The 26,205-nt window shown below is 33.5% G+C and overlaps 2 protein-coding genes across 2 annotated transcripts; one reads left to right on the top strand and one right to left on the bottom strand.

Annotated features, from left to right (window-relative positions):
- Positions 1-1,062: 1,062 nt before the first annotated feature.
- On the bottom strand, positions 1,063-26,205 carry LOC123312346 (Golgi-associated PDZ and coiled-coil motif-containing protein-like). Its single transcript, XM_044896722.1, has 7 exons — positions 26,000-26,205; positions 25,691-25,818; positions 6,083-6,311; positions 2,365-2,571; positions 2,035-2,294; positions 1,734-1,981; positions 1,063-1,455 (listed from the first exon to the last, which is right to left on the bottom strand). Exons 1-7 carry the CDS (start codon positions 26,079-26,081, stop codon positions 1,341-1,343), a joined length of 1,269 nt encoding a protein of 422 aa, XP_044752657.1. The 5' UTR covers positions 26,082-26,205; the 3' UTR covers positions 1,063-1,340.
- On the top strand, positions 10,049-25,315 carry LOC123312344. The gene is made up of 9 exons (XM_044896721.1): positions 10,049-10,303; positions 12,730-13,056; positions 15,749-15,922; positions 15,987-16,205; positions 16,836-17,004; positions 20,216-20,393; positions 20,476-20,728; positions 23,092-23,647; positions 25,042-25,315. The coding sequence occupies exons 1-9, from the start codon at positions 10,184-10,186 to the stop codon at positions 25,296-25,298; spliced, it is 2,253 nt and encodes a 750-aa protein (XP_044752656.1). The 5' UTR covers positions 10,049-10,183; the 3' UTR covers positions 25,299-25,315.

The following is a 26,205-nucleotide window of genomic DNA, read 5'->3' as shown; positions in this document are numbered from 1 at the left end:
TAGTTAGACAAATAACTATCCATGTACTATTTTCAGAGGAGAAATTATTTGCTTCGTTTTCGTCGCAAATAAATTATTCACATACAGTGGAATGAGGAATATCGTAAAGAGACAAATAATCAAACTGGCTCCAGCACGTAACTGGTTGCAAAAGCAAAAAACGAAACTAAGCGAAAAGCGATAGTATGTATTCTATTACCGTCGCGTGATGTTTCAAAGAGGATAAAGCTATAATCTTGTTGTTTCAAACTGGCTACTGGCAGATTATTGCCCGGTTTCTTATGCGTTGAAAGTCGTATAATTCCCAACCTGTTATCCGAAAATCACTCTTATTTTGGGCAGAGACTCAAAATATGTATTCTCGTTTCTGGCAGTAATCAAATAACACTTCTGGTGTAAAAATAAAGTTACTATATTTGTTCTCTTGACCCTATTTCAATGAAAATAATCATTATTACTGATGAAAGGTTATTGTAAAGAATTTTTATTTGCTTCTGAAGTCACTCCCGAGATTGAAAAGGCACGCTTCATAATATTTTTTGATCTTATTGCAGTTCATTTCTTCGCAGCCACTCTCAAAGATTATGTTTCGCAGTTCTACGCGTTTCGGAAGCAATTTTTCTACTTCGTGACAGAATATGTTAATAATATCATTGAAAAATCTGCAGATCTGCTAATAAAAAAAAAGAAATTAAAATAATTACCATTTTATTTGAAATAAACATGTAATATAAAACAAAATAATTCAAATAATATTTATCACAATTTTTTTGGCAATATGAGAAATTTCCATGAAGGAAATTTATACAGAAAATTTAAAGAAGTGGAATCTGAGAATGCTTTTCGGACTTTAAAAACTTTCAACAATGAAAGTTAAACAATTAAGAACAGTAAAAAAACTGATATATGTACAACTAAAAACGATTGATTATAAATCATTGGATTGGAATACATTCATTGGTTGATTATTGGAATGCTTTACCAAGAGGGAATCAATTTGACCAATAACCTGAATAACGATTATCAAACTCAATATTTCAGGAATAATACTTAAGAAAAACCTTCAACTGCAACAACTTCAGTTTTTTTTGGTAACTTTCATTCTTATTATTGAAAAGACATATTCATTGAACATAATTATTATAGAATGCGATAAGAATAAATAACAACTGCTATTCTAGATATTTCTGTTTTTGCGTATTTGATATATAACATACTTTACCACTTATTATAGACTATTAAAATGAAATAATCACAAGTGTCATGCAGCATACATAACATAAATACTGTTCACACTATTTGGATTAAAAGCCATATACATATATATTATAGAACCGTACTTACCGACTGACACTCGATTCTGGAGTTCTTGGTGCAGTCGGAGTGTTTAAAACATCAACAACATTGGACGTATGAGTAGTGGTTCCTCCACCGTCATCCAAATGATCGAAAAACCTGAAATAATTTTTTTATCAATTCACATTACTTACGTTAAAAATAGTTGAACCCATCATTTTGAAAAGGACAAAGTCAACTTTTTTTTTAATCATTAGTAGTTTTTATGTAAAGCTTCTTGTATGATTCATAATAATAAATAAATTAAAAAAAAATAATATATGTTCAATTCTGTTAGCACCATTGTTTTCTCCATATGGAACAAATTTTGTTGCTCCTGAAAGTTTTTATGACTGGACTCAAGACCTTTTCAAAATGACGGGTTCATTTTTTCTAACCTAAAATTGTAACTGTCCTCTTCTAAGGAATTATCACTGTCATCAGCTGCTATATATTGCACTTGAAGCACACAGTCACCTAACTGTTGTTGCAAAATATCAACAGCTTCTTTATGGCAGGCTTGTCTAAGATCTTTATCGTTAACAAAAAGAATTGCATCTCCAATGAACAATTTTCCTGTCAACGCTGCTGGTCCTCTTGCTTCCAGTTCAGATATCAAAATTGGAACTCCGTGTTCTCGACCACCCTAAAGATACAAATGGCTAACAACATTTCAAGATAATGTTTTGATTAACATACTGTAATACTTATCCCAAGACCTTGTCCTGGTTTTCTTTTTACAACCACAGTCCTAATATCACCAAACTGTTCTAGGTTATTTTCCCCTATCGATCCTCCTTCTGATGAAGGAGCAGGAGGTTTTGGACAGCTGTTGTCAGAACCGTTCAACATACAATTTCTCCGGCAAGCCCTAACGACTGTTTTGTGCCTTTGAAGCAGAATTTCGGATTCCAATTGCCGCCAAAGTTTGTCCCTAACTTCACCTCTCATTTCTCTACCTATGTTAGGAAAAAAAGATGTGATGAATGCATACGGAAATTAATGAAAACATTCAGGGGAATTGAGTACCTAACAACTGAAGCTGCTGAATCCTTCCGGCTAACTCTTTATCCAAATATTTAGCAGCAAGCTTAGCTCCATATACTTCACTGTTTAATGCTAATATGGAATTTCGCAGAGATGCATTTTCGCTCATGAGTTGGGCATTTTCTATTCTATTTTGAGCATTATCTATTAGAGTTGGACTTAGTTTTATTTCATCCGTTTCTTGAACATCTGAAACAAATTTGGATATTCAGCGAGCCACCCTGAAGATTACTACATTTCAACCAGGAATGGACCTTTCAGATCATCAAAATTTTCGTCACCACCCACAATTGAATGGAAAACCATTTATATTTGAATAAAAGGGCTATTGTTTTATAACTAAACTGCTCCAAATGAGTTAGGGATATTGACTTGAACTGCAAAAAAATATAGTTAAAATAAGATTTTTGTGATGAAAATTCATATTAATATGATTTCAAGTTGCAAATTAATTTTAGCCTGTAGGTCTGCAGCGTATACAGTGGTTAAGAAAAATCGAGTAAAATAACGAAATTTTATTCCCAGAGAATTCAAGCATTTTAGGACTATCGATACAATGCATGGCCTCCACGGGCATCAATAACAGCTTGACATCTTCTTTACATACTGCACACGAGGTTGTTGAACATATTTTGAGGAATTTGGTTCCATAAACGGGGCAGAAGCTCTCTCAGATCAGATCAAAGATTCTGGGGTAGGTTGATGATTATCTAATCTTCTTTGGAGCATATCCCATGCATGTTCTATGCAATTCAAATCTGGTGAGTGCGGGGGTATTGGTAAATGTGGAATACCAAGCTCCTCGCGCGCATTCTCAACTATGGCTGCACGGTGCGGTCTAGCGTTATCGTCTAGAAATTGAAAAGTTTCACCAATAGCAGCGTGAAAATTTGGCACAACATTGTCAATGACATGCTCCCTATAGTGGTATGCGTGGGATTGTTCATATCGTTATTCTTCGATAACACTGATCGACAAAATTATAGCTTTGTTCTCCCACCTAAGGAAAATATATATATTTTGAATCTTCGTAGCCAAGGTATAAACGCACGATAAATAAAAAGTGGAAGTTAGCTCTTGTTGTTTTTTAATAATTATATTCATGATTTTTAACAAAAACAATGCACTATAATATTAGCAATGGTGTAAAAGATTCCGATCGCTCAGATCTTTTGTCTTTTCTGCTGTAGGACGACTCCAGTATTTCTCTAACGATAGACGAACAATAATCAGCAAGTATAGAGGGTTCCCCTTTGCCTTGGTAGCGTTTTTCGAATGACGCGATGTCTTGATGGAATCGCTCTCCATGCTCGTCACTTACGGCTCCCATATTTTGTAGAAAGAAATTAATATGTGATTGCAAAAAGTGTATTTTTAAGCCCGTTTGCAACAGCCGAGAATTCTCTAGAGAATTTGCTCGAAAATTCATGCGCCGTGAATTATATACCGTTGCATACGCACTTTCGGTAGAATTCTCTGTTCAGTTGCATATAAAATAATCTCTGCCGTTTTCTTGCGATAATTTTGTAGAGAATTCTCCAGAGAATTCTCGGCTGTTGCAAACGGGCTCTAAGGACATATTGCATCCCATTTTTTGATGAACCTGTAACAACGTTTTGACGATATTTACATATTGCGGAGATTTGTGATTGCCAAAAAAATTTTTGGTCACTTCTACAAAGGACAACCAGGCTTCTTTTTCAAAGTCATTCAATGCTGCCAGAAACTGAACTTGTTTCAATAGTTTGTTTATTTTATAAAGTATCGTAGAGTACAGAAGTGCGAACATGGACAATTCACGCATGTCTTTTATTTTGATAACGGGAGCTAAACAAACGTAAGTACTATTATTTTTGTAATAAGGTGAGGGATACCTAACAAAAAAAATATAAATCTCTTAGGTGGGAGAACTGTTGTTGAATAGTGTAATCTGAAAATCGTCCATATCTGGATTCATCAGTGAAAAGGACACTACGCCATTGATCGTTCCAATTGATATGTTGCCTTGCCCATTCCAGTCGCTGGTTAATGGAACTCCTCTTAATGGACGTCTAGATCCTAGATTCACCTCTCTCAAACGTCGTCTGATGGTTTCGATGGAAACTTGGACCCCATCTGCATTTTGAAGAGTATTCCGTAGCATTCTACACGTAGATGTAGGGTTTCTTCTCGCCGAAACGATGATGAAACGATCCTGAACAGGTGTTGTTTTTCGTCGCCCGCCAAGCCTTGGTCTTTCCAACACGGAACCTGTCTCCCTGAACCTATTCCAAAGTCGGGATATCACACTTTGGCTGACTTGGAGCCTTTCCGCTACAACAACCTGAGTTAGGCGATCCTGTAGCATTCCGATAGCCCTATTAGCCTCAGCGTTTGTTGATTTACGTCTTGGCATTTTCAGAAAACACGTTTCAAATCGAAGCCGTTGATAAACTGAGTTCATTTCAAAATAGAACATTCAGGAAGCATATTATGGAGAGAACCAAAATTCAGAAAAAAGGCGACCAGATTGACGAAATGTCTCATACTGATTTTTATTGGATCGAGTCAAGTTGTTAATGAGTTTTAAATGATTTTACAGCGACTTTCTCGAAGATCACATACTTTTAAAAACGATTGAATACGATATCCCTAACTCTTGTGGGTTTCACAAAGCTGGTTCAGGAAATCAACGCTCGACTAACCTACCTGCAACGTGTTTTTTTTAATTCGATATAAGCATTCAGATTATCATTCTTGAATCGAATTATTATCTATATTCGTCCATTTAATGATTGCTACCTTTTTTAATATATCGGGGAAGTTTCAGTGATTTCATTCTGTAAATTGAATGCCGAATCCTTGATTGGGCAATCGGATGTTTTGTGAAAGCCAGAGTAAGTCAATGAAAAGAGGAAGTATAAAATATCTAAAATATGCATGCATACTTTTGAAAGGTAAACCTTAAACTAGTTCATGATAGCTCGAGATATCAAACTTCACCTTGGCAAAAGTAATACCAGACAGCGAAAAAGGTGCTTTTGACAAATTTGGGACAATTTCTGGGTTTTTGGGTCAACTGACTACAGGGTGAATCACCCACGTCATCAGACGTTCATGGAAAACTAATCACAATTATGTAAGGAAAATTTGCATGTTGCATGCTAAAATATTTTCAGACCTTTGCAACTCGGCTACTACTTTCTTATTTCAAATAGCGCATCCAGTACATCTAACAAGGCAATGATCATTGCATATTTAAACAGCTGATGTGATGACAATTTCAACAATATGTCAATGGTGAAAACGGTAGGTAGTTCACACTTTTTGGAATATTTTTGCTAAGGTTTTTTTCAAAACAAAAATTTTCTGTGGTTTCCAGAAGTTACAGAATAATCACTAGTTCGAAATGGCTCTTTTCCTTTATTTCAAGTTTTCTTCGGTAAATCTGAAAGGTTTATTTATAAAACGAGATCATTCGGCTCTTCCCTTCTACATCTGAGATGAACAGTGATTTGGCAATACATGATTCTAATTTTGTCCATTTTGGTTGACTTTTAATTGTGCGAATACTCTCGTGTGTACAACTTGAGCTGAAGAAAAAAGTTGCTCAACAGCTCTGCGTGTTATTCTAGTTGCGTTTTGTGTTCTTAGAAAAAAATAAAAAGAGCGAGTTGATTCCACTTGTAGAACTAGTGTAAGATTTGTGTTGAAAACTTACGTTTACTAATATGTACAGGGCTTATCCTCAATTCCGCTTCCAACTTTTTCCTTATGTTATTTACATCGGGTTTGAAATAAGGATCTTGTTTTTTACCGTCCAAGCTATCGGGCAGATTAGAGAGTTGCGCGGAATGCAGCTGTAAAAGCAAATTGTGTAACTCTTGCTCTAGTACTTCTCTTTTGGATTTCGATTCTACAAGCTCAGCTCTCATGTGTATTAGTTCGGCCTGAAAAAAAAAATCATCTTCAAGTTCAATAATAAAATCTTTAAAAAATCTCAAGTTATATATTATATTTTATATCTTCAATTTTGGCCCCACATCACTCTTATCCACCTTATACTGCTGATACAGCTAATACACTGTCAGTTAGATGGTTAATCGTAGTCTGAAAATAATTATCATATGGTCAAAACACAGGTCAGAACACATACGTATTCGACGCATTATACGAATCATCAATTTTGTAAATTCATTCTTATTTTATTTTTAGCAAGTTATCATTTGATCTTTAGTGGCCATCATTTTCTTCCTGACACTTCGAGAACAACTTTTTATGACGCATGTAGCAAATAAGGATCGTTCATATTAAACGCTAAAATGTGGATACAGATATTCAAATAACGGGTCCAGCTGATCATCAATCCTTTGCGAAATGTTTCTTATTACTCAGCTGTTAAATAAACTGAGTTCGACGTCTTATTAGTAGTGTCCGACCAAAATGTCGATGTCGGTTGGGATTCGACCAAAAAGTCGGTTTCGGTTACCATCCAGCCTAAACAAAACAGCCACACTGAATTCGAGAAACCATTTGCTTCAAATAAAAAGTGGTATTGTTATGTTAATGAGAACTTCAAATATCAAAGAATCAATTATTGATGAAAAAAATGAGAAAGCATTAACGATAATGATGAGCTTTTGCTAAAACTATAGCGTAGAATAAAATAGAAATAGAATAATTTATTCATGACTATACACAAAGTGTTTACATACGTCATATAAATTCATTTCTCTTTCTCTGCCCCACATTGAAAAACTTGAATAAAACCATAATGAAGTATTCATATTTGAAGCAGCGCAACTCTTCAACGAAGCGTTTACGCACACACCCATAAAAGTTTTCGTCTTTTTTTAAGGTTCTGAAACTACATATATCCAAATTTATTTCTGTTAATCCTCCTCACCCTGTATATATGATTGTTCAGTTTATGGTGAAACAACCGGTATGCTGGAATCAATTTGATAGACAGAAATAGGGGTAGAGGATTATCAATTTCGTTGTCGAGGTTTAGACTTGGAGACGTATATTTGTGTCTCCATCGTGTAACCATGAAAATTGAGTGTGTTTATATTTTTCCCAGACCACTTTTTATCTAAATTTTTATTATGACAGTCGATTGATGAATACCAGACGGAACACTTCAAGTCGCACAATATACAGAACCTCCGACGATGACGATTCGCAGGGAATCACCAAGGTCAACTATGGGAAATTTGCAACCAGATAAAAATATACTAAACCTATTAGCTCAACTATATAAATACAAGTGTGGATCGGGACTGATCGAGAAAATGAAAGAAGTACTTTAATATACTGTCAAACTTAGGAAACTGATAGGTGGTAGATTTTATTTTGGAAGCTCACCTCCTCAAATCGCTAGTAATATGTCGGGATATTTGGAATAAATTCTCCTCAGGGAAGATGAGCTCAAATTTGTATAACCAAATAATTACCATCAAAAGGGGCAGTTCTGTGATTTTTTGGTGATATCTTATATTGGATGATGGAATTTCACGGAAAGAACGAATTTCCAGTAGAACTTCTAAGATCAAATTCAAAACCGTATTCCTTCAACTCCTAAGACCGGTTGCTCAGTTCAGGTTTAAGATGAGATTTAAATTGATCTTGGATTAACCTGGTAGAATTGAACGGAAATGTCAAAATTAATCTAAAATCAACTTTAATCCCGAACTGAACAACCGGGCCCCAACACTTATATTTTGAAGGTAAAGTAAATACTTGAAAGGTCTTTCTATTCTGAGCATTTTTAATTTCTTTTCATTCAATCCATCCGTTTTTGAGATATTGAAATTGAAGTTTTGTACATAATTGGTCATTGGAAGCGACTAAAGTGATGTGAGCGCCATCTGTGTGTCAAACGTGTTTTTAAGACGCTAAGACTGGTTAAAATATTTATTTGGGAGCAATTTGCAGAAACATATGAAATTTCGTGAGATTTAAGATGGCCATTTTGATCGAATTGATTTGAATGTTTTTTTTTTCTCATACCGCCTTTTACTCATTTAGGTCTAGTTGCTGATTATTGAATTTTATTGTCTAATTTTTCTGTGAAAACCTTAAAATATCCTTCGAACATTATTTTTGGGTGAAAAACTGTAGATTGAATAAAATGGATTTTCCGAAATTAAATTTTTTGCTTTACTAAGGAAAATGAAAATTGAAACATACGTATTGAAAGTATCAAGTAAGTATCAAACATGTGACTCGGTCATTCATTGATTTTTGTTTCTAGTACTTAATTGAAGTGGATATTTTCAGGGCGTAAAAGCCTGCAAACACTACTGACTACACATTATGTGCAGTGAACATTTTACTGCAAGTCAATTGTTCATCCACGTAAATTGTTGTATGCAGGAAGCATCCCCTGCATGAAGGGGCCATTTAGGGGAATTCATGACTTTTATACGTCCATTCATATTAATATTCTCAATTGCTGCTCCTTCAACATATTCAGAAATGCAAAAGTTTTATTGATTTCGATTTGGGAATCGAGTGACTTTCAAATTGTTGTTTGGAAAGTTTTATAAACCTGCTGTGAGCATTTTGTTCATTCATTAATCAATTTTTATATTGTGTCATAACGACACCATATCATAAAGAAATCTTAAAAAAAGGACAAAGAAACTATATTGACGGGCCAACATACAGGTCTTGTATACCTCTGTAAGGTTTTTTGCAATTGTGGTTCTGAAAATTCTGTAAATAATATGTAAGTAGCTGAAATGTGCATGCTATGATGGTATATTGAATATTCGTTCATATAGTTCTGGTATAAATTGTATAAATTCAAGTTAGTTCATTAGTTAAAACCAACATGTTGCACAGAAATAACACCTTTGACGTATAGCAGATCACCAAATATTTTTGTGTCTTAGTCAAAGCTCTGTTCGTTGTCACGCCATCTCATTGTCAAATGTGTTTTCACTGATCAAAATGTAGTCGATTTTTAGTACTAGAGTTATGAGGGCGTTTCCTACCTTTCTACTCTATAATCTTTGGTTATGAATGTCGGATTAAGTTTGAATCGGAGAAAAATCCGTCAATTAGTTTCACAAATGTGGTAGGTCTTCTCCTGTTGGGCATCCTTATGAACCACAAGAAGGGATTGAAAAAAATATCGTGCGTTGGACATACAGACCAAGGATAATGCTCTGCATCGCTGGATATCGAAGTTATAGCTAGCCAAACTCGTTTTTAGCTATCCTATTTAATTTGCTGCTTAGTTAAATATGATAGTAGAGGTTGAATATCTCTACAATCTCTACTCATCTGTACAAGAAAAAAATTGCCAAATCACAATAACACTTTGGCTGAAAATGAAATGAATGGCCTGCTGTGAAGTCAGGAAATTTTGCGCTTGTTCAAACTAATATCCCGAGCGGTCACCCACCCAGGAACTGAACTCGCCCATCACTGCTTGGCTCTTCGAAGAAAGAAATCATTTTCCCATTATTTCCAAAAAATTGTTCGAGCTAGCAGCTGCATCCATTCCGTTGACTCTGTTTGCCATGAGTATTATCTCGATTGGAGTAACAATCATTAAGAGTTTATTTGAAAGTTTTATTCTCGATTTGAAGAAGTAGCCAATAGATGGCCCGATTAATTCAATATCAAACGCGTAGTGAACTGCGTCCGTTTGATACAACCAAATAAAAGAACAGACCAAGGAATTACCGAGTGCAGTATGAAGGCCGAGAGGCTTCTTAACGAAAATCAGTCTTGAGTATCGTGGGATTTCAAATATTGACTGAGTCCCGTATTTATATTTTATCGATAAGAAGTAATTAGAGAAGCAATAATGTCTTCGTTGAGAGTGGTCTATATGTTGTTGTGGTTCTCAGTATTTCACGTTCAAAATGCTGTTTCTGGTCCCATGGAGGTGTCTAACAGGTATCAGAATGGAAATTCCATCGAACAGGTATGAAGATTATTACTTTAGCATCCCTCATAAGATCGAAAATATATAGTTTTTTCCATGAATGATTTTTTATTGTTAATTTCGAAAGCGAGCCGGTTAGTCGAAACAGTTAAACTAAGAGAAAATATCTATTGTTCGACGAAAAATTTTAAACTTTTGATCATTTCTCCAACAGTATTGTGAATTTCTTTTCAAAATTTCTTTACACGGATAGCATGTCATGGGATGGATTATGTTAAAATAATTGTGTTATTATTATTGCTAGCACAAAATTGTATTACGTTTCAACTCGTTGAGTGAAACTCAAGCAGTTTGGAAAGTATTATTTGAAGTATTATTGTGGCAATAAGTACATATTTAGTTTCATGAGCTTGTATACAATTTCGGGAATTTGTTTTTTTCGTATTGTAGAATCGTTGTCGGACGTTAATCGATTTTTGTACAAAATTTTATCAAGTTATCTCCAGTACAAGATAAAGACTGAACAACAGACATGGGTTGGACTTTTACTTTTCATTGGTTTTTTTGGAATCCGAATTCAGATACTATCGATGATAGTAATCAATAGTTTAATAGAAACACTAAAATTTCAAGTTTTTGGAATTTCTTGTACAGTAATAATTATTTACTAAAATACTTTTTATATAATTTTCAATCATATGTTTGAAAATACATTTGTCGAAAAATATTTATTGAGAGGTAAGATATGATCCAAACTTCTGTTTAGCAAAAATCTTTCATTCAACTATCAACTAGAAAATTGTAGAACGCGCTCAGAGCTAATGTATTTCCGTCGAAGTATAATCTCCAATAATCTAAAGTAAGAGAAAACAAGCAACTCTCCGTTTCGAGCAACAACGAGGTTTAATAGCTAGGTAATAGATTAGATTCTTGCGATTTTCATTCAAATTCTTAATCTTTAACCACTTGGTAATGGAAATCTGGAAAAACTATCGGAACTCAATCAAAATTTCTGAAAATCACTTTGTACAAATGTCCTCCATCAAAGTTTAGAGGTGAATAATAAGTACAGTGACTTGTGCATATAACAGAAGGCCAAAAAGAACATAATTTTTCATTACTATTTTTCCGATTCGACCTAGATAAAAAGATTTACGTCCAGTCGAAGAAATTAAAATTTAATACTCCATCAAAACGTTAATCCTTCATTTTCCCTTCAAAAATGACAGTTTTAAATTTTGATGGGGAATCACATCTCAATGGCTTTTCCTGCAACTTGGCCATAGCCATTTCAAGTTTTCAAAATGACCTGTCACCCCTAGAAAAACGAAATTCCCTTCAGAATAACCGTCTGAATATATGACATTACACATCTGTGGATCTTTTAAACAGAGTTGTATTCAGCCAAAGTAGGTATACAATTTTTCGTATTTCATTGATATGTTTTATTTATTAATTTTATTTTTCAAAATGGTCTAGTTGTTATGGTCATAATGAAGAAACTACAAGATGTTGGTGGCATTTTGTATGGGCAGAAGATCAATGATATCAATGAATTCAATATCGAAATATCAATATATTCCAAAAATCATTCATTCGATAAAGTCGTTCGTGAGGTACAACTACCTCACATTTTTTTATGGGTTTTCAAAAGCGATTAACTCCCCGAACTAAACAACACTCAACAAGAATCATAATAATTTTTTCTTTCGCTTAGTTCGTTACTTCCATTCCCTATTTATTCAATCACTACATATTAATATTCGAAATTGGAAACAAGTCGATTGAAGATAGAGCAATTAGTGATCATTTAGCTATTCGTAATTTATTTTGGCTTTACATAGGCCCGGTTGCGCGAACGTCCATTAAGATTTGATCCCCCATTAAAATTTAAAACCCTCATTTTCGAAGGGCATAATAGAGGATTTACATTTTTATGGAGCATTAAATTTTAACGGATTTTTCTGCAAATTGGCGATAGTCTACAGGGTGTGAATGAATTGTTGTGAAAAATTTCAGAGGCGATTATTTGTCAACAAAGAGTGGGTCTTTCATATAACCTTTTTTTTTGGCAGCCCCAGGTAAGATACAGCCGCCTAGAGATAGCACGAAAGACATTTCTCAATTTTTTTTTTGAAACCAGAAAACTGAAAGATATAAAATTGCAAGGCATTCTATGATAGTGAAAAGTAAATCAAAAATAATTTTGGTGTTGTAACACTTGTATCGGCGAGTTATATGCATCTGAATATTATTTCATTATCTTACATGTTCACTTTTGATTGCACCCCAATGTAATTTTTTAATTTTGTGACGAAAATATTCCAAAATGATTTGATTTGAACTGATGCAGAATTCGTTGACAAATTCAATTCTCTGTTCGTCCGGCCAACCGGTCGTAAACACTCCCAAGATCCGAAGGAAAAGAACTATAGGGACTCAAAAGTACGTATTCGATATTACAGAACGATTGGAGGCTTGTCCTTACCTCAATCGAATCCCGGTTGAAGAGTTTAGACTTTTTGTACACTAGTCAATTAACACCCACTTTGGAAGCGAGACTTGAACATTTCCAAAATAGGATTAGCGGAATGGAGGTAAAATTACTGAGGGTTGAGGCCCTATTGACTTCTAAACTGGACAGGATGTCGGATAATATAAGCAGTAGGCATTTCAGAGACGATATGGTGCAGACAGATATTTTCAGGAAGATGGAAACCGCTTATGATGGAATAACACACCGATTGGCATATATGGATAGAAAATCGGAAAATAGTTTCCTGAAACTACAGGTAACAAGAATCTAAAATAATTATCACACCAATATCAACAAAGTGGAATAAAAAAAATATACATAAAAATTATTCAAAAGTTAGAAATATAATTTTATCTGGTTGTCACTAACTGAAGTAAAAGAAAAATATTACCTATACAGGTGTCCTAGATGTCGATGTCAAGCCGAAACCGGGAGATAGGCCAACTCAAAATGGTTATCAAATATGAAATAAAAAATTAAATCACGTATTTTAGAAATTACAGACATTCGGAAAAAATTGAGAAAATCTACAATCTGTGACGTTCTTTTCACTCCTGTTGCTACATTTAAATTTTTTCTGATGAAATGATTAAAACTGTTTCCTTATTATGACTTGAAATTTTTAGCCAGTTGCTCCAGCTTGGAGAATTTTCTCACTTTTTCCAAATATTTGAACTCAATACGCCCAGCTCAAACTGACTGTACAGGATGGGCAAAATTGGTGATACCTGAATTAGAACTTTTAAACCCAACGAGATAGAGAAAAATGAATGTATCATTCATGTCGTCTTTTTTCGAGAAACTAATAATGCCATCAACTGAATTCCTCTATCTTCTTTTGTTTTTGAGTGATCGGCCAAAATTCAAATTTGGACGATTTCAACTTTGGTCATTATCTCCGTTTTTGTTTGTGCTAGTATGTTGAAAAGAAGACATTATACACACACTTTTTTTATATCTATCCAGTGGCGTACTATGATTTTTTCCTACAGGTTTATTAGCTGAGCTATAACATAAAGTTGTGTTTTTTCTTATGAAAACAGTAGTTCAAAATGACTTAGAATGAAGAATCGCCATTTTTTAACTGTTTCAGAAATATATTACACATCACCCTCAGTCTTTCTAAGTCCTTTTAAACTACTGTTTTCATAAGAAAAAATACATCTTTATGTTATTGCTCAGCAAATATACCTGTTGGAAAAAATCACAATACGCCACTGGATTGCTAAGAAAAAAGTGTCTGTATAATGTTTTCATTTCAACAACCTAGCTCAAACAGAAACGGAGATAATGACCAAAGTTGAAATTTTAATTTTGACCTATAACTCGAAAACAAAAGATAGAGTAATGCAGTTGATGGCATTATTAGTTTCTCGAAAAAAGACGACCGTAATGTGCCATGCATTTTTCTCTATCTCGTTGGATTGAAAAAGTTGTAATTCAGGTATCACCAATATTGCCCACCCTGTACAAAAAAAAAATTACTAGCTATGTGAGCTCGACAATAAACTTGAAAAGTTGGCGCATTTAATAAGGACCGCAAAATGGTATAACATTTGCCAAATAAATAAATAAACAAATAATGAAAAATTTTTTGCAGAGACCCAATTTCGAACAAATGTTTATTACTTAAAAATGATTCTGGTGTAACCAAGGCTTTCTTCAAGGCCATTTCTAGTTTGAGGGAGATAGGGAGAGTCTTTTTTCAAAATGGGACCGATACGGTTAATGACGTTAAAGTGACAGAGACAGAGAGTCATTTTACGAAGAGATTGATTAGTTTATTCGTTTACTTTCAAATGCTTACGTCGAAATGGTCAGACGGAATCGCATACCTGATTTTTAGTTGATGACTAAAGGGTACTATATATGATATGTTGAAAAAGTGATATAGCATCTTTTAATGACAATAAATGATTCTGCATGAAAATATCCAGACGAACTCAATCAGATCAGTACCATGCAAGAAAACAACCGTACTAATTCTATTTCTTTCAATTGCAGGTACTTTTAAAAAACCTTGCTTGTTAAATATTTTCTTATGTCCGTCAATCCAACAATGACTCCATTACCGTATCGAGTGCACTTCATTGTCAAATGAAAAATATAACATTTTGTTATTAGAGCTATAAAAAAAATCTATTCCTATTTTCGAAGAAATCATTTTGAAGACTGATGTTCTGTGTTAAAATTGGTCGCTCAGTTTATACTGCCACATTATTCGTGAAGTGGAAATGTCAGCATCCCAATGACATAAACCTCTAACATAATTTTTTATATGGAAGTATTTCAAAAAATCCTACCATATTCAAATTCGAAAGATAATTACAAAATGTTGTAGTAGAAGCTTGGCAAGACATTCAAGCACAGAATATGAAACTTCAAAACTACATAGCCTACTTGACGACAATTTTTTCAGATTGTGTTTATACTTAGTAGACTCGCAATCTTAAGGCACTGTAACTATCCAGATGCCAGTGACTGAAAAGGAAAATATAATGATGTTGAATAAAATAGTACGTAATATAGACGTCCCAAACGTCGACGCATGCCGAAACTGGGTCATACGTTAAGTCGAAATGGTACTTAAAAAATATGAAAAGGAAAGTCACGTATTTTTGAAATTATAGTCGCCAGTCAATCGCATATGCTCACACAATGCACATATCGGTTATTACGCTCCTACCTATGAATAGAGCGATCTTGTACTATCTTGTGGCCGGCCCATTCACCTGACTTGATGCGTTAGATTTCTTTTACTATAGACCGTTTGGCGATAAATGAGAACTGAAATTTCTATATTTCAAGCCAATACGAAGGTAATTTTCATACATTTGGGAATGTATGTACGGTTTAACCAGTTATTCTTTGTTTTAATTTTACAGCTGTTATAATCAATAGTACAAAACAGGTAAATAAATATAAAATGAAAATTTTCATTTTCATAGGAGAAGGCTGAAGCATTTTCTAAAAAACTTGACACTATGAATAATGCTTTAACGGATAAATATGATTCCATCGAATCTCAATTGTCGGATATAGTAGATGGAATGGAGGATATCAATACATCTTTACACAAAGCCGGAGTTAAAACCAGTAATGTCTTAGAGTTACAAAGGAACGTGAGTAAAAGAAATTTGGCATATAAAAATGAATGCATTCATTTCTATATTATTTTTTCTCTAGAGCACCCAGCAAAGGTTACATGAGATGCAAGATAAAACAGGAGGTCCTCCTGCACTAGAGTTAGTCAAAGAAGCGAATATGATGTGCCGGAATTCAAGCGAAAAATTGAATTCGTTGGGAGAACAATTACAAAATTTTACACAAGGAAATTTCATAGAGATTCATTTCGACAACTTTTCGGACAGTCTTGAAAAAATGCTGAATGAATATGCCAGTAAAGTGAGTACTCCCTAGAAAACTATCGATCCAAGATAAGATTCATTAGGGATCTCTAGAATAATAAACCTGCAAAATTATGAGGAAAAATTCATAGTTCGCGTCGCATCAAACGAATAAAAATGTCCTAAAATTTCAAAGAATATCACAAAAATATCTTGCAGAGCACCGTTTGGATCTCTGTCTAGTCTAATCCAGAAACCTAATACTTCACCATATTCTTTTTTTTATGCAGACATCAAAATATCGAAAATATAGGTACATATTCGAAAAACTATATAATAGAATAATCTATGCGTTTCCTCAAGCATTATGACATTGATAAATCAATGGTGATAAATAAGCGGTTATTCACTCTTCTATCAAATTTTATGGTCAAAACCCAAAACCAGAGACAGAGGCTCTGGACATAGAGATATGGCTATATAGCAAATTGAAATTTTAGAATTTGCTTTCAGATATTATCGAAAATGAGATGAAACATTTTCGAAATAATCTTTGCAATCGTGGATTCAGTAAAATATTCCAATAGCAAATTGATATATTCTTCACTAAGATGATTAACCAATCTCGACGTCATCTTCGTGAATAAAATGCCATAGTGATATGCTCGTTGAATAATATACTATTTAGGTTTCAGATCTAGGAGAACAAGTGACCAAATCTGATAACAAAATAGTAACCCATTTGAATACAATAGAGAAGGTGGTAAACTCCTCTAGAGCAGAAATGCAAAATGCTCTCAGAGCACTTATGGTTCAGATAGGGAAGTTATCTCCGAAAGACAATACTCAATATGAAGGTGAGAAGAGAAAACACAAATTACAATTATTATTAAGGGTAATGTTTTGTAAGATTCCAAATGATTATTGATATTTTCTAATGCTAAAAACTGAAGGAACAAAAATTAGTATTGTCCGACAACCAGCCACAAGGCTAGTTGGTTATCAACTTTTCATTCATAATAATGAGAAATGAATAAAATTTCAAAGATTATAAAAAACAAAACCTACATATGTTTATAATTGTTGATTGAAAACCAGGTGTACATATAAAAGTTAATTATAATTCGTTTAATGTAATCTTCATGATTATATACATTCAGTGAGGACCGACAGCAAAAGGTAGCAGTCTCTGATTTTTCACTTGATAGAGAAGATTCTGTTTCCAATATTAAGGCGCGTTTTTTAATTCACCAATTTGGTGTGGTCGAGATAGAATATGGTGTGGACCATATTATATGTTGAAGAAATGTACTTAATTTTAATCCTATTACACCTTAGAAGGTGTAGAACGTAGACGTTGGAAGGCCTCATGACACTATGAGTACAGGTTTAGGTTTAAGTAGGGGATATGCCCATATAATTTTCATACAGACTTTGAAAACAAAATTCCCCGATCCATATTCATAATTTTTCCTCTGGCTACGCAATAAACTTGTTTTTGTGGTTCTGCGACCGTGCTGCGATCATAAACATAACCTAACTAATACTCGAGCCACCAAACTCATCAAACTTTCCAGCTGGTGGAAATAGCAAAACTTGGATGAACCTGTTGAATTAAAAAACGAATTGGTGAACCATCACTCTTCCACCACAACAGAATGGTGAATTAAAAAAGGCGCCTACAAATTATCTGCAGTCTGCAAGCAGTGATCGTTCTCCTTCTCTCTAATCTCTTTACTCTCCATATACAGGGTGTCCCGTAAAGACCACGTCAAACGAAAACGGAAAGTAGATCAGAATGTGCTCTACCTGATGTGAAAAAATCGTTCATATAAAAGTCTCACAGTTTTCGAGTTATTTGATGTTTTATGAAAATGTTGAATTTTTTCGCTTAAAATGCTTTCTCTCTTGCGGAAGCTACAATTTAATACTTTTCGAATCAGTTTTTTTCCGTATATTTTGTTGAATGATTACTTCAATTCATGCAATGAAAAATACCACAAAATATTATGCAGGGATTCTGAAAAAAAAAAATTAAAATTCATGTTCTGAAGGAAGTGTTTTTTTGTGCTGAATTCTATCTGACGTGGTATAAAAAAAAGACACTAGATCTTTTCTGCACATTACGTTGAAAAGTTGCCCATTTTGTAAGGATTCCGAAAAGGTAAAATATAGGTGATAACCTTCTTCACGAAAAAAGATATTTGAATGTTTATCGAAAATGGAGCAAATTTGTGAAAAACTGATTTTGTCACCCTTCCTACAAATTCTTTCATTTTGCAGATTCTGCTGTAACATATTGAATAATTCTCTTGAAAAATGTCAGTTAGTCCTTAAATTACTTATAAAATGAAATTATTCATTAATTGCAATGATATAATATAATAACGCACAAGACCTTCAACATCAACAAATCTATTGTGAAGAAACTTTATAAAAATATCAATAATAGAAATTCAGAATTCTTATGAGAGTAAATGCTCAAAATGCCCCCCCCCTTCGCTAATACATGCCCTGCCTCTATTGAGAAATGCCCTTTTCAAACCACTTTACGGTGAATTTATGGACTGGAATATACGATGAAAAAATATTCGGTCCGACAGAATTGCTGCAATCATTAAACAGCACCAACTATTTGAATTTTCTAAGGAACAGTGTACCCTTACTCTTAGGAGATATACCACTGGAAATGCGACATAATCTATGGTTTCAACACGACGGGTGCCCAGCACACTACACTCGTCATGTTAGAGAATATTTACACCAAACATATCCTCCCCGTTCACCAGACTTAAATCCTCTGGAGTTGTTTACTGGGGTTTTTTAAAAAATTAAATTTATTCGAATCCCATAAAAGATGAAGCACAAGTTAGGGACCGCATTCGTATTTCAGCAGCCAAAATAGCGGGAGAAGTTTGTATGGTTTGAAAATGTTATTTCTCAATAGATGCAGGGCATGTATTAGTGAAGGGGGTGGTTATTTTGAGCATTTGCTCTAATAATAATCCTGAATTTTTATTATTGATATTTTTATAAGGTTTCTTCACAATAGATTTGTTGATGTTGAAGGTCCTGTGCGTTATTACATTATATCATTGCAATTAATGAATAATTTCATTTTATGAGTAATTTAAGGACTAACTGACATTTTTCAAGAGAATTATTCAATATGATACATCAGAATCTGTAAAATGAAAGAATTTGTAGAAAGGGTGACAAAATCAGTTTTTCACAAATCTGTTCCATTTTCGATAAACATTCAAATATCTTTTTTCGTGAAGAAGGTTATCACCTATATTTTACCTTTTCGGAATCCTCACAAAATGGGCAACTTTTCAACGTAATGTGCAGAAAAGATCTAGTGTCTTTTTTTTATACCACGTCAGATAGAATTCAGCACAAAAAAACACTTTCTTCAGAACATGAATTTCAATTTTTTTTTTCAGAATCCCTGTATAATATTTTGTGTTATTTTTCATTGCATGAATATAAGTAATCATTCAGCAAAATTTACGGAAAAAAAACTGATACGAAAAGTATTAAATTGTAGCTTCCACAAGAGAGAAAGCGAAAAAATTCAACATTTTCATAAAACATCAAATATCTCGAAAACTGTGAGACTTTCATACGAACAATTTTTTCACATCAGATAGAGCACATTCTAATCTTCTTTTCGTTTTCTTTCGACGTGGTCTTTACGGGACACCCTGTATAACGATCACATATATTCGAAAATATTTTGAATTTTGTTCAGTTTGTATATCCTTTTTGTTCAATCCGAGGTTCAATCGAAGATTTTGGCAAATTGATTGTATAAATAATTGATACTTCTTGATTCGTTCTGAATCAGAGTATTGCTTCAGACAAATGCTTTTTCAGGTCATATTTTATATTTAATGTATATGATGAAACTACAGAAATTATCAGTTATATTTTGTAACCAGAAATCAAGCTACGTCTGGAATTTGTGAAGACCTCCTTTAATGTCAATGATTTTTGAAGCGCGTATTTTCGTCTCAATACATTTTCAAGAAAAGTAGCGTTCATAAAAAAAACAATTAATTTCAGTTATCGACCAACAGCTGCTATCAGATATGGCTAAGAAATTAGACTCAAATTTCGAGAAGGTAATTTTGTCCCAAAATACATTTTTGGAGAGTTGTCATCGATTGCAAATGGATGAATCCCAGCTAGAGGGTCAAATAAGTGATATCCTAAATAAACTGATAGATAATTTCGAGGGAACGTGAGTAATAAGAATTTTTTACAAAATGAACATTATAATGTTCAAAAAAAAAAAAAATGTTTAAAATTATTTTCATTTATAGAACAAGAGAACATCATCATGTTCTGAGGAAAATTGAAGGATTACTCGTCAGACATGATATTCACACGAAAAAAGAATTGCATCAAGCAAATGCAAACATCATGACAGTCTATGAACAATCTAAAAAGGAATCGAAAGAGACGAAGGAACAATATAAACAAACTTCGAATAACTTAGAAGCACTATTTGCTTTGGTACAGAACATTTTGGGCAAAGATGACGGTGTCATTAAAAGAGAAATATCAAAAGAGAAGGTAAAACAAATCGTTTCAAAAGAGACAATGAATGACTGAGTTTGATTCGAAATACCTTGAAAGTAGCTCTCAGCAAATAACTACTACTCTTCTTTCCGCAACAAAGCCTCCCAACTCTTCGTTCATGGTTTCTAAGAACTAATGGTCGGTTCATTCTGCGTTACTAATGGTTAGTTTATGCAGAGTATCTAAGAATCAACACCTAAGAAAAGGCCCAATCTCATGGGCACATGGCAAGCCATCTGCGTATTAGATCGATTCTTTTCTTAGATATTAGTTCTCAGTAACTCTGCATAGACTCACCATTAGAACTAATACCTAAGAACCTGCCTACTGGGCAGATGGCAATAACGTGAACGTCATCTGTCTGTTCCTTTCGCAGATCTTAGTTCTTAGTACCGACCCGAGACCTATGTGAATGTTTGAAAAATTCTAGGAACGGTCAATAAGATTTAATGACCTATTAAAATTTTGAACTCTCAATTTTGAGAGAAAAAGTTGTTGATTAAATTTTCAATGGAACAATAAGTTATCACGGATTTTTTCGATGATCCGAAATTTTGTAATTAGGATTAACAGGACTTGTTTCTCTTTTCGCTTCCTTCTTTGTGATAAACTGTTGACTTATCTCGGCTTCAGGACAAGGGGATTGAAGACGAAAGGATCAAAACCCACATTAAAATTGCCTACATTACAAACTGTACCAGTTCCTTATCAAAACTACAACAATAATAGTATATATGTTACGGGCAATGTAAATAATTGGGCATTGTTTATAATGCCCTGTCAATTTAAAAAGTGCCCAAAAGGATATGATAAAATGATAAATTATGTTGCAAATATTACATTGCCCGGTTATTATGTATAATGCTAAAAATCAGGTGGGCAATTTGAAAATTATATATTATTCATATTTCTTATAAAAAATAACAAATTTTTGCATACCTGACTGACAAAGTAACAAACAAAACATAACAAATAAAATTTCACATGCTGACAAACAAACCGGTGGGATGAAATGAGTACAAACAAAACGTGAGTCCAAATAAAACGAAAGTATTAGATATGTACGTACTTTCAAATTTATAGTCACACAAAATGTCAATACGTAGCAATACAGGCTCTATTCATTAGAGCAGCTTCCACTTTGGTGACATTTCGAGTTACATAGCTTTTTTTCTTTACGACACTTGCGCTCGTTGGATTTACAGCTACCTTTACAGCCACATCGACTATAGCCTGTCTTGGATGACAATCTTGCACATTCTCTTAGTTAAATCTCTATCTGTGGAATATCTTCGCCATTATTTTCACATAGGTTGTCCCATTGGTGTCAATTAATCAAAGTGCCCAAAGAAATAATAGCGGTATTTATAATGACTGGGCAATGTGAGAAATTATTGTAAAATAATTCAAATTTATCAAATTGCCCGATTTTAATGGTCATTATTCATAATAACCAAGCATTATGAATACTGACCTAAATATTTACATTGCCCGTAACATATACATTACAAACTGTACCAGTTCTTTATCAAAACTACAAGAACAATAGTATATACATATAATATAATAAAGCTCTTTTTTAAACTTCTGAAAAAATTAAGTGTGCTAAGAAAAACGCAGTAACAGTACACCAACAATACGAAACTATTGTCATTTCAAAAATGAAAAATTGCGTACTATGAGAGTCACAAAAAAAAGGGAACTGATTCAACAAAAGAAATCCAAGAGAAGAGCCAGATGAACATGGCCAACGATGTTAGAAAAGTGTCAATAACTACCAACTTACTAGTTTTATTGATTTTGAGATTATGCCCTCGTCAAAAATCATTACTATCATTGACTAAATTTGAATACTCAAAGTTACTATGCATGAATTTTTCACTAATAAAACCGTTTTCTACGGTCAGAATATCACTAAGTGCATATTCTGATCTCCCTACAACCTACAGTCATTCCGAAAGATCCAAAGCTAGTTTTACAAAACAGAATACGGTATTATAAAAAATTCCTTCAGTTAAATTGTTACGCATTGAGATTGGGTGCATATTATAAAAACATCATTTACAAATATCCTAATCTATATTTAATGTTCTGTGATTTAGTGCGATCAATGGAATTCAGTACATATAAGGTGAGAGGTACCAGAGGTTTTTTTTGCTTTGTGTGTGGGAACTTCCCTTACTTTTTTATTATCATAATCGTTACAGTTATTTGATGGAGTGAACATCAGTGGTTCATTCAGGTCATCATATTATCCTACTTCATAATTATTCGTTTGTTTATGAATAAAAACATCTATAGGTCCGGCATTTATCTTGTCAGTGAATAATTAATGCACATTCTCCATTCACTTTCAGGAACTCATCGAATACATTCAGTCTCTTGAAAGGGCCCTTAATTTCACAAAACAACAACAACTACAAATGTTTGACTCATACAGAGCTACCGTTGAAGTGTTACTTACTCTCAGCCAAACAAAACAAGAAGATGGTCATTCCACTCTCATTTTGTTGACAAATATGAGCAAGAATATATCTTTACTCGTAGAAGGTTTGTCAAACAATTCAAATACAAATGTCACCCTAGATATTTTGAATTCTGTTGAAAGAATATATGAAATGGTGAAAAAAAATAATGAAAATCTCAGTAGACTATCGGCCTCAACATATTCCAACAACGAAAAACCAAATGGAACAAGAAAACTAAGAAAGAACATCACTGAGAACATTAACACAACAAAATCAGATGCACAAACTGATATTGATTCCCTGATTAAAGAAATATTCTTCAATAATGGAACAAACGTAACACTTCCTAGCACAACTGTAATCCCATGTCTTGATGTAGATATCGATGTAAGATTCAATAATGAGGATGATACAAGTAATAACAATATCAGAAGATGTCAAAACGGTAATGCTTTTGCTTGTCAATGGGTTCAATGAGGGCAGTCATTGGTTCTGAACTAAATGAAAGTGCCTTCACATTTACTTCTTTTCAAGAAGATAGATAATAAGATACAGGATTAGGGAATTTTTAACAATTTGAATTCATAAGAATGGCAGCACAAATCAGCCGGTTCTAAAAAGCAAGATAGACTGATGTGTTTGCAACCAGGGGGAAAGTGGAAATACTGGAGCAATTTAGACTCATTTGTTTCCATGCGATATTGCTTATTTCACAGTACTTGAGAAATTTATTGGCGACAAGAAATTATGCAAATGATTCATATATTTCAACAGGGTTGTACACACATCTATTTTTTTTAATTGAAAGATTTTTCTTTCATTCATAGATTTTTTAGTGATTCATACAAATACATTTTCGGCGATTCTTGATCCAAAGTCTGAAATAATTCTAAAAATAGTGGATAGAGGAGGAATTGGCCAACCATCGAATTTAACAGGACTTATTGTCTTTTGACTTGAGTCAACACAACAATTTGAAATTAATGATATCATTCTCAACCGTTATGGTCTTGCCCTTAATACGAGCTTTGCTGTGGCCGAGATTCACCTGAACCACCAAGCCGGCGTCCTCATAGCGTGATATTATAGGAAGAAGAAAAAAGCTTCTAATCTTTCCAACTGGCTGATTTGCGCTCCCCTCATAATATGCATTGAGAGTCATTCCCAGATTATTTTCTGAACCTGTTATATTGTATTCATGTTACTATTTTGAAGTCAATTTTGGTTGATAGGAGCAATCTCTTCCTTGATCCTACAATGCACAACATCCAACAACAAGTATCATTTACTTATCTCAATTTCTGTACATCATTCACTGTCGCCTAAAGGCTACAATACACAGGGGCTTTGATATTTCCCCAAAGGAAAATACTACCTTACTGTGGATGACTCACAACTATAATAACTAAATTATCCACAATTTCGATTTATTTGTTATTAATTCATCTAATTTGGTTAGTGCAATCCACTTTATTTGACTTACTTGATGCTCTTTAAAATACCCCGTATCCTTTGCACAAAGTTCATGAACATTAGAAGAGGTTCATGAGCCACACTTAGTATTTGAAAAATTTAGGCTGTAAACCAACTTGAATCCTGCCATCATAAGATTATTTATGGATACATATAGTACTAGCGGCCATTTAATTTTCCCTTAGTTCCTGTTTTAGTAAGACTAAAGGAAGCTTTAAAATCTAAAGATGGCTGTGGCATTATTAGCAAAAAAAATAACAAAATAGATATAATATTCTGGGGGAATATATTCCTTTAGTTCTGAACTTCTGAATCAGTTGAAATATTCAAAGAGTAATGAAAAATTATGTCAAAAATGATTTTCAGCTTATGACTCAAAGGCAAATGTATCAGAAGAAAACAAGGCAGATAATGAAGAATCTCTGGAAATCCCCATAGATCTTAGATTCAATCTTGTTGAGACAGAAAATGAAAGTAAAAAGCCCTATAATAATAAAAACCAAAATTCTGAAGAACAGGATATGAACACATCAGCAGTTAAAGATACTACTGTGAAAGACCTGTTAATACAGAATATTGTTCCTTTACTTAATATCACAAATAATACACTTCATGTGAATTAAATAATAAATATAATGTCTTCCAGTGCATTAATTTATCAGAACCAAAATCATGTCAAATATTACAAAGAAGTTGACTTTTGTAATGAAAACTTAAGTGAATAACACCAATGTTATTCACTCTTATCTTATATCTATATATTCCTTGATAACCACCAAATTTTCGATGAATTCTATGAACTGAACTATTGCCACATTCTTACATATTCAAAATGAGACTACATATCTGATATTCAAAGTATCCCAAAAATATTGGGTATATGAGTACTTCTACTTTCTTGGAACGAAATATTGAATTATATTATATACTTCAATGTTCACCATAATCGAGAAATTATTATGTTATATCATATAAGTGGACGAATGTATGGATTTTCTATTTGCAAAACACTCACCTCTATTTTGGCGCTATTCTGAAATATTGTTTGTGCTTTATGTGTGAGTTGAGCGAAGCACGAACTTAATGTGCATAGTTTTTGTCTTATATTAAAAACTGCATCAGGTTCTTCTGATTCCCATTCCCCTGGAAGGAAAAGTTTCATCAACATTATAGGTAGTAAGAATTGAAGGGATGTATGTACTCAAAGACAGCAGATATTGGTGATTTTTTGATAATTCTCTAGTTCTCATCCAATGTATAGTTAAATCATAATAAATAACCAATTAAGATATGCGGCAAAATAAATTGATTTTTCGGTTCTCACCAACTGTCAGATCGAGTTCAACAAAGGCTTTATCGAACTCCTTTTCCAAAATATCCAGCCATCTGAAACCGATACTGGCCATTGCATTGGGGAATTTTCACAATGAATATTTTATAAATTGTGAATTATCCGACCTTCCCAATTACACCATTTCACTTTCAATCCTGTCTTGTTTGACGTCTGTTATGATATCAACTTCCCTGACA

This window comes from Coccinella septempunctata, chromosome 4 (assembly GCF_907165205.1).
Source record: "Coccinella septempunctata chromosome 4, icCocSept1.1, whole genome shotgun sequence".
Classification (NCBI taxonomy): Eukaryota; Metazoa; Arthropoda; class Insecta; order Coleoptera; family Coccinellidae; genus Coccinella; species Coccinella septempunctata.
Note: the sequence above shows the minus strand (reverse complement) of the source record. Positions and strands in the feature narration are given on the sequence as shown.

What these genes read in the sequence shown, in the direction of transcription:
- LOC123312344 (XM_044896721.1), top strand. Translation starts at nt 10,184, where the DNA reads ATGTCTTCGTTGAGAGTGGTCTATATGTTGTTGTGGTTCTCAGTATTT. An exon ending in TGAATGAATATGCCAGTAAA is followed by an intron (nt 16,206 to 16,835) that starts GTGAGTACTCCC and finishes TATACTATTTAG; the next exon opens with GTTTCAGATCTAGGAGAACA. An exon ending in GAGAAATATCAAAAGAGAAG is followed by an intron (nt 20,729 to 23,091) that starts GTAAAACAAATC and finishes ATTCACTTTCAG; the next exon opens with GAACTCATCGAATACATTCA.
- LOC123312346 (XM_044896722.1), bottom strand. Translation starts at nt 26,081, where the DNA reads ATGGCCAGTATCGGTTTCAGATGGCTGGATATTTTGGAAAAGGAGTTC. An exon ending in CCCTGTACATATTAGTAAAC is followed by an intron (nt 2,572 to 6,082) that starts GTAAGTTTTCAA and finishes AATTTGTTTCAG; the next exon opens with ATGTTCAAGAAACGGATGAA. An exon ending in TCAGCAGCTTCAGTTGTTAG is followed by an intron (nt 2,295 to 2,364) that starts GTACTCAATTCC and finishes TTCCTAACATAG; the next exon opens with GTAGAGAAATGAGAGGTGAA.